This window comes from Camellia sinensis, chromosome 1 (genome assembly GCF_055761805.1).
Source record: "Camellia sinensis isolate YWXY chromosome 1, ASM5576180v1, whole genome shotgun sequence".
NCBI lineage: Eukaryota > Viridiplantae > Streptophyta > Magnoliopsida > Ericales > Theaceae > Camellia > Camellia sinensis.
The window spans coordinates 83,314,387-83,324,159 of NC_138961.1; the positions used below are offsets into that span (position 1 = coordinate 83,314,387).

General features: G+C 38.1%; 1 protein-coding gene across 1 annotated transcript in view; it reads left to right on the forward strand.

Moving 5' to 3' along the window:
- CPSF160 (cleavage and polyadenylation specificity factor 160) overlaps positions 1 to 9,361 on the forward strand; it is a 69,091-nt gene extending 59,730 nt beyond the window's left edge. The window contains exon 26 of the mRNA XM_082880479.1: positions 8,661 to 9,361. Within this exon, the coding sequence (XP_082736605.1) occupies positions 8,661 to 8,775 (115 nt within the window). The 3' untranslated portion in view covers positions 8,776 to 9,361. The remainder of the gene's footprint in view (positions 1 to 8,660) is intronic.
- The last annotated feature ends 412 nt before the right edge of the window (positions 9,362 to 9,773 follow it).

Consider the following 9,773-nt stretch of genomic DNA (forward strand, 5'->3'; position numbering starts at 1 on the left):
ACCCTGAGCTTACATTCAACAAAAAATAATAAAACAAAAATAAAGCCTTAGCTTCGAGTCCTCCCGAGTCAATGCCTCGGCGGAGGCATAGCACCTGGACCTGAAATGGTTTCCCTTATAGGGTGAGCCACAACCTAGATATACTACACAACATATGGACCATGACAAGACTAAAGAGGAGTATGCTCATGCCATGTTCATGATAAAACAGTTTATCTCTCTTTTTGTAAAGCATGCAATGCTGAGATGCAACAACAGATATAAAACCATTTTCATTTTAAACCATATTTGTTACAAGAATACAGGCTCTGTGAATCTCTAGGTGAGTGTCTGCAAGTAGGCCTTAATGCACTACCACTGTCATTTTTACTAGTAAACTTGAAGGCTCGACACCTAACCGCGCGGTTCCACACCCCCTACCCAGATTCACCAAGTATTCATCTTTTCGCAAATAGATACATTTTCAAACATTTCTCAAAAACAGATACATTTCCAATGAAATGAATGTAATGCAATGTCCAATGCAACAAATGAGGAATGTGGTTCAATTTACCTAAATCTCATGCATTTCTACAACAATTATGGCTGTTCTCCACCGATAGCTCAAAACAGATATTTCTAAACAGATATTTGAACAATTAAATTCCAAAAATTCCGATAAATACAATTTATTCCACATCTCCTCAAATATGAACAACTACACTATTTTTCATATCACAATCACGTCCGGTAACCTCTTAAGGTCCATTTCTAACCGTGTCGGTTTTATTCCAACAGATACATTAAGCAAAATAATACCGTTAATACCCAATAAAACATCATTTTCTTTCCAAACTCATTCTCCAAGCATTATTCAACTATGACATCCTATTTTAATCAAAAGCCCCAAAAGTTAAACGTAATTCCTTTGTTTTTTTTTAAAATGTTCTTTTGGTCGCAAAACGGTAAAAATTTCAAAACCGATCGAATCGAAATCTATTTTTGTTCAAATTTAAAACATAGCTATTTCATAACCTTACAAACATATTCCAAGTTTACACTTTCGCAATTTGAGCATCAACTTTTTATTTTTCTTAAAATTTCTCTTTTAAGCAAATAAATCATAAATTTTTTAAAAATTCTAATTAAATTATATACAACTCTAAGCTCCATATAATTTAAGTAAAAATACATAAAGAAGTGTAGGAAAAATCCCTATCTCAAGCCAAGAAGCTTTTAAATTTTTTGGCAACAGAAATTAAATCTGCTCGGAGCCAAACGACGTCTTTTCCGCCCTCTACGTTTTGATCCAAAGCACTCGGGGTCAAAAATGACTTATACTAGATCAAACCCATGAAAAACCAACATTGGAACCGTTTTCTCTCTCTCTCTCTCTCTCTCTCTCTCTTCACAGCAAGAACCCAAAGTTGAACAAAACATCCTATTTGGTTACTTATATATATATATATTATAAACAAATATCTAACCATAAATATCTAACTATATATATATACACCTATATATATATATCTCAATCAAAAATACATTTCAACATCTTTAATGACAAAAGTAAATATAATATTTTCTCACTACAAAATATATTTAGTTTAATGGTACACACCATAAATATTCACAACTCTTTTATGGTAGTCAAATAATAATAATAAAACACAATACTATTACATGGTTACTAATGGGTCACAATTCAATCAATTGGGTCCAAAATGAATGGAGTTTAATAATTTAAAATAAATCCCCAACTGATTTATCTCAAATCATAGTCCGAACACCCAAAACTCAATTTTAAATTTTGCTATAAATTAAACTGAATACCAATCAGTCCGTGAATTTTCATAAAATAAATACTCATCATTAAATTTTGAAATTTTTATTCAGCGTGCTAGACTCATATGGGAACAACATATAAAAATTTCATAATTTTCTAAGATCGGAAACTATTTTTAAAAAATAAAAAATCAAACTGTTTTCGCACAGAATTTACACGGCAATCAAATTCAAAAATTTGCTCAATTAAATTATGCGCTGGCTATTAAAAAAAAAATTTGGGCCATTATAGAAAGTCTATATAATCTTTATTATCCCCATAAAATTTTTAGTACGAGTAAAAGGAATTAGTACTTTAGTCGCTTGAGTATCTGTATGCTTTTACTTGGGCCCTCCCAAACTTAACAAAATCCTTATTAGTCCCATTCAATAGTGAGTATTTAGAAAATTAATTAGCATTTTGGCCCCCAAAATCTATATAATTTTAGCTCGCCCAAAATCTAAATATTTATACCTTTGCCTTTGCACAATTTTTTGGTATGCCACTACCCCATATGGTGAACTCAATTTCATGAATTTGTAAGTTTGCTGAATGAAACTGTATATTTAATTGTGTAATAATACAAAAAAAATACATCTAATTATATAGTAAGCCTAATCCTAAGACTAAAGGAAACACTGCCATATATATACACTTATACAATCTCTCAGAAAAGGAAACATTGCCTAACCTAATATTCTCTCACCCCCGCTCAAACTCTAAGGTGTTGTAGCAGAAAATACTGAGAGTTTACCAAGAAGAGACTGGAATTGAGTAGTGGTGTGAGTCTTGATAAAAAAGTTAGTAAGTTGTAGAGCCGAAGAGATGAAATGAAGCGAGATAGAGTCGGACTGTAGATGCTGACAGATAAAGTGACAATCAATCTCAATGTGCTTTGTGCGTTCATGGAAGACAGTGTTATGGGCAATCTGTATAAAAATAAGGTTATCACAATAGAGGGAGTTCAGAGAAGATTAAGGGACACCCAAGTCAGAAAGAAGACAATGAAACCAGATAACTTCAGCAGTAGCGTAAGTCTAATTAGGAGCAACAACAGTTTTAGTAGTAGAACGAGTAACAACAGTTTATTTCTTGCTTTTTCAAGAAATCAAGGAATCACTAAGAAACTTACAAAAACTAGAAGTGGACTTACGATCGGTAGCATCACCAGCCTAATCAGGATCAGCATAGGTAACTAAAGCCAAGGAAGAAGTAGAGGGCAACATCAATCCTTGAAAGATAGTATCACGAAGATAGCGAAGAATTCGAACCAAAGCAACCCAATGTGTAAAACAAGGAGCAGAAACGAACTGACTAACCATATGAACAACATAGGCAAGATCATAATGAGTAACCGTCAGATAGACTAAGCAACTCACGAGTTACCGATATAAAGTATGATCAGGTGGAGAAGCACCATCAGTAGTATTAAGTTTCACATTAAGCTCAATGGGGGTATCAGCAATCTTAGTGTCAATAAGACCAGCATGGCTAATAACTTTATTAGCATACTTGGCTTGGGACAGAAAGTAGTTTTTAGGAGAAAAAGTCACCTCAATACCAAGAAAGTACCGCAATGGGCCCAAATTTTTCATTTCGAAGGTGCGAAAGAAATGCTGCTTGACCTCAGAGATAGCAGAAGAATCAGAGCCAGTAATAATCATATCAGCCACATACAACAATAAGGCAACAAAACCAGCTAGAGATGGCAATCTGAAACCGGCTCGATGGGGACCCGACCCCCCGATCCCGAATATAACGGTTATTCCTCGAAAAATACCCCCGACGGGCCGGGGATGGTGATTAAAAAAAAATCCTCGATGATAATCGGGCCGGGGACGGGGATACATGTTTCAGTCCTGGCTCGCCCCGGCCCCGAGCCCCGCCCCGTTTGTTCCCGAATGATTTATATATTATATATATATATATATTTATTCTCATCTATATCTCATTATAGATCTACTCTCTCTCTCCATTCCTCACATGTCTCTTCCACCATCTCTGGTCTCTCTCTTCTTCACCATCTCTCACCGCCGCCTCCTCCTCCACCAATCCTCCCACCACTCCCCTCCTCCCTCCTCCTCCTTCTCACGCCTCTCATCTCTTTCGTCTCTCTCCCTCACTCACGTCTCTCATCTCTCTCATCTCACCGTGTCACAGCCCCGTACACAGGACAAGTTTGAAGATGGACAGACCGTGGTTCGATCGATCTGAAGTTACCACTGCCGGCTCCTCTCGTCTCACCGGCAGCTCCCTCACTGCCGCCTTCTTCTCTCCACACGGTATCTCTCTCTCTCTCTCTCTCACACGGATCCGTTGGTTTCAGATCTGTTGGTGATGAAGATGTTGCTTTCCGATCTGTTGGTGATGAAGATGTTGCTTTCAGATCTGTTGGTGATGAAGATCTGTTGTTTTGATTTTTTTTATTTTTTTGATGTTCTTGATGGTGATGAAGATCTGTTCTTGATGTTGTTTTTTTTATATTGTTAAGATGCTGATTTTTTTTTTGTTTTTTTTTCTTTTGATGTTGATGTTGTATTTTTGGCCGGGGATTTTCGGGGTTGGGGAAACCCGATCCCCGTTAGGGGGCGGGGGTGGGGGCGGTAGTTGGTTCCCCGTCGGGGATGGGGATGGGGACGGGGACGGGGGGAAGTTCTGGCATCAGGGATCGGGGACGGGGAGGGTGATCCCTGGCCCCGCCTCGCCCCGTTGCCATTCCTAAAACCAGCAGAGGTGTGGAGGAGAAACAAAGAAGAGTCCTAGGCAGAAGGATAAAATTCAAGCTCAGTAACAGCAGTCTGAAAGCGATCATACCGTGTACGAGGAGATTGTTTCAGACCATACAGAGCACGCCGAAGATGACAAACCTGTCCAGAGGAATGGTGAAGGCCAGGGGGAGGACACATGTAAACCTCCTCAGCAAAATGACCATTAAGAAAAGCATTCTTAACATTCATCTGATAAAGAGGCTAATGACGGACAACAACGACAGATATCAAAGTACGGACAATAGTCATTTTGGCAATAGGAGCAAAGGTCTACTCATAATCAATATCATACTCTTGTGAAAAATCCTTGGCAACCAAGCGAGCCTTGTAGTGCTCAAGAGAACCATTAGAACGAGTCTCGACTTTGTAAACCCATTTACAACCAACCAAATTCTTACTAGCAGACAAAGAAACCAACTCTCAAGTACTAGTTTTTTGCAAAGCAGACAACTCATCCTCCATAGCTTGAATCCAATGAGGATCCTGACATGCCTCTTTGTAAGACTGAGGTTCTGAAAAAGTGTGAATAGCAGACAAAAACGTACAATATGAAGGTGAAAAACATGTTTTAGCAAAACCAAGTTTGATTATCTGTTTACGGATGCGAAGGGGATACTTATGGTTAGCAAGATCAGAGTCATCAGAAGTAGGAGGATCAACAGCAAAGGGCAGAGACAACTGGTGGAGGAGGAGCTTTGCGACGAGAATAGACTAACGGAGAAGGAGAATAAGCCGAAGGAGGAGAAGTAGCCAGAGGTGAAGCAGGAGGAGAATGAGGAATAGCCTTAGGGGGGTCAGTGGAGAAAGACTCAGCAAGAGGAATGGTAGGAGGAGAAGAGGGAACAAGGCCGTGGGGAACAGTAGAGATGTACTCATTAGGAGGGACCTCAGAAGGAAATGGATCAATGTGAACCAAATCTTCTTTGGAAACTGGAGCAGTGATAGGACGAAGCTAAAAGTAAGGCAGACGTTCGAGAAAAGAAACATGACAGGAGGCATAAAGACGACTGGAAATATGGTTGTAACACCGATAGCCTTTCTGAGTAGGACTATAACCAAAAAAGACACATAGGACAGACTGGGCACTAAGTTTGGTCCGTTTTTTGCGGGAAAGAATGACAAAATAAGCAGATCCAAATACACGAAGGAGAGAGTAATTAGGAATTTGAAAGAACAAAGCCTCATAAAGAGATCAACCAGAAAGAAGGGGAGTAGGCATGCAGTTGAGAAGAAAAACAACAGTAAGAACTGCCTTCTCCCAAAACGAAGCTGGAACTAAGACAGAGAGAAGAAGAGACCTAGCTGTCTCAAGGAGATGACAGTGTTTATGCTCGGCTCAACCATTTTGGGTAGGTGTATCTATACAGGAAGTTTGGTGAATAGTACCAAAAATGGCCAAATACTCAGAACTCATTTTTAAAATATTCCCGCCTAAGTCAGATCGTAACACTTTAATTGTAGACCCAAATTAAGTAGTAAGCATAGACTGAAAGGTACGGTATATCTGATAGATATTAGACTTATGAGTCTTAAGATAAACCAAAATATAACGGGTGCAGTCATCAACAATGACACATAGTATGCAGAACCTCCTTTGTTGAGAACAGAATAAGAGCTCTAAACATCAGTATGAACTAAAGAAAACGGTGTATCAAATATAGAAGTACTTTTATGAAAAGATAAGGCTGTCATTGTGGTAAGTTTGCACCCCTCGACATTCAGTAAGTTCACTAGGAGAAACTCTACCTAATATACCTGATTGAGATAAAATTGTAAATGGTCAACAGACGAATGCCCTAATCTAGAATGCCATAAGTAGAAAGGACTAGATAGAGAATCTAACTGAAAAGAGAAAAAGATAGTCAAAGAGGTTGTCATAGGCAGATGCAAGCTCTCCACCACATAGAGGTCTCTAACTTTATGGCCAGTCCCAATTTGTTGGTTGAACATCCAATCTTGCACAAAACAGATAGAAGAAAAAAAGATAGCATCAAAATCAGAGGCATCAAGCTGACTGATAGATAATAAATTGACAAATAACTGAGGAACATAAATGACAGATAGAATAGAGATAACAGACATAACAGATGGTAAGACATATCCAACAGATACAATAGACATACCAGATCCATTAGCAGCATTAACAGTAATAGAAAAGGGAGGGGGAGTACAATTTTGAAGTAAGAAGAGATGGAGAGTCATATGATGAGAGGCACCAGTGTCAAAAACCCAAGCAAACCTGAATGAAGAGAGGAAACAATTGAAGCAGAAAGGAATGGCTGAGAGGTAGACAAACTATGCTGAAGCTGACTAATCTGAGTACTCAAGGAAGCCAAGTCAGGATCAGGAGCTAGAGCAGATGCAGTAGAACCGGCGGGAGGCTGAATGGTAGTTAGAGGAGTGGCGTAGAACTAGATCAGAAATTGTTGAGAAGACGAGGTAGACACAGGTAAAGCAGAAAGATATCCCTTTTTGGGACAATGATACTTCCAATGGCTCCTCTGATGGCAGAAGGCACACTCATTTGATGCCAATGGCCCCTTCTTAGGCTTTGCTGGAGGTTGAAGCTGATGGGTATCCGTCATTATGAGTGTATTCGTAAACAAGAACAATGAACACACTCACAATATTGGAAGTCAAATGGGTCCAACCAAAACCAGAGATACAAACTGTGGTCAAAACGTAATAAGGGAGAAACTCCAAAACAGGGTCAAAATGTAATAATAGAGATGCTTTAGAACACGTTAAAGGACCAAATCGAGAGAACCAGAAGGAGAGAGACAGATTGAGTTGTGAGGAGACGAATCACTACTACCACATCGAATAGATGGGTCGACTAGATAGGTCACCCAAGTCGTCCAGAAAGAAGATGTCGAACTATGTCAGTGGTCGAGAGAAGAAACAGACCCAAACGAACCATAATCAGACAGCTTCGATCGAGACCAACGAACCAGGAGAGATGACAGCTTCGATCGAGACCAACGAACCATAATCAGAGACTAAAGGCTTCAATCGAACAGAAACGACGACCCACGATGAGTGTCGAGTCGAGTTTCTGAACCTGAGAGAGACGACAGCCCTTTGTGATCAGGCCTAGAACAGAGAGTTGCGACTTCAACCTAGAGACAAGAAGTTGTCGCGACTTTGCAGAACCACCGAGAGAACTTCAACAACCTACGGTTTTGGCTCTGATACCATGTAAGTTTTCTGAATGAAACTGTATATTCAATTGTGTAATAATACAAAGAATATACATCTGATTATATAGTAAGCCTAACCCTAAGTATAAATGAAACACTGCCATATATATACACCTAAAACACTGCCATATATATATAAACCTAACCTAAAGGAAACACTGCCATATATATACACCTATACAATCTTTCAGAAAAGGAAAAGCTGTAACTTAATATTCTCACAAAATTCATCACCTGTCAATTAAGTTTGGTCTTCGACACATCACTGTTTGTTTAGTTATATGCCATTTTGTGTTCAAGGTGAAAGTTGTCATCCTTTTCTTGCTTGTTGGTGGGTGCTGTAACCACAACTTGAAATGTAACCAACCAGATTGGGGCTTGGTACAATGATGTTTTGATTCTGTATGCATTTTATTAGGCTCAAGTGTGAACATCATGAAGAACTTTGTTGTGGACTGCTCCTGTTCAGAATGAAGTACTATATAATTTCTCCACCACCATCACAAACTACAGTAAAATTATACGGCGTAATGGATCCATTCAATTTTCTTAGTTGGCCCCATCATAAATTCAAAGGTTGGATGTGAGATAATGGATCCTATTATAGAGCTTAATCAATATGGATTAGCTCCTCTAGCTTTGTATGTATATATATTAAAGAAGTTACGTGAAAATTGCATAAATACCCAACAAATCCATTCAATTTCCTTAGGATGCCTGTTGTTTTGTCAGTGTCCTTAGAACCACGAACATGTGAACTTTAAAAAAATGTAGTACACGACACGACATGTGAGGGATCTCTTAAACGTTTTAATGAATGGTTTTAGATGCCAAGATGAATCATAAGGATTCATGTGTAATTGTCCTCTGATTTCCATGATTCTGTAGTTATGAGATGCTCCCACTGGAGGAACAGCTTGAGATTGCTCACCAGATTGGAACGACTCGGTCACAGATTATGTCAAACTTGAACGACCTAACTCTGGGCACAAGCTTCTTGTGAGCATGGATGGGTCACAGATTATGTCAAACTCGAATGACCTCACTCTGGGCACAATCTTCTTGTGAGCATGGATGGCCATTCCAGATTCAGAACTGCAGCCAAGGAGCATGAAACAACTAAAAGTGACTAGCCACATGTCGGTGGGCCTACATCGTGTTGTATCTGATCAAATCCAAACTTATTTGTTGTAAGATGGGCTCTTTGTTTGCCAGTTGGTGAAACCGACTTGATATGTATATTTCTTTTAACAGCTTGGGGGGCTCATTTTGTTTATACCTTTAATTATTTGTTTTTGATGATGGAAGAGAGACTTGGTATGTGATCAAATCCGGTCAAATTTGTTGCAAGACTGCCCTTTACTTTCCATCAATTACTTGATTTCTTTTTCTTTTCTTTTTTTAAAATTTTTTTTTTTATAGGTATTTTTCTCACTATAGGATGTGATCCTTTTATCATTTGTTTCTGATAATTGATTATGTATTAGAAAACTGGATGTCAACCTGGCCACTGATTGAGTCTGATATCTCTTTAAGAGCCCAATTGATTTGCCAAATCAACTAATGTAATAACTTTATATTATCTTGTAGGTATGGTATGCATTATGATTATTGCATGCATGGCGGAATTAGCATTTTGATTTGAAGGGGGCCAAACTGAGGGATTTTAATCAATGAAGACTCACTTGAGATAATTTGAGGCTTAAAATGATAAATTTAAATGGGTTTTTAAATTTTTAATGTTGTTATAATTTTTTATTTGAATGTTTTGTTTGCAACTGCATGGAAAAATCTGGTCTTTAAAATTTATTTCTCTCCTTTTAATTGCAAAATAACCAAAGAAAATAGAAAAATTATCTCCATAATGTAAGTTTAATCATATGATGATAAAATCTTGACAATATGGTTTTTTGCCCTGAGAACGACAATGGCTTTTTTTGATAGGGTTTATTTCTAGTTTATTTTAACTTTTAGCTTAATTTAAGCTATTTTGATGTGTTT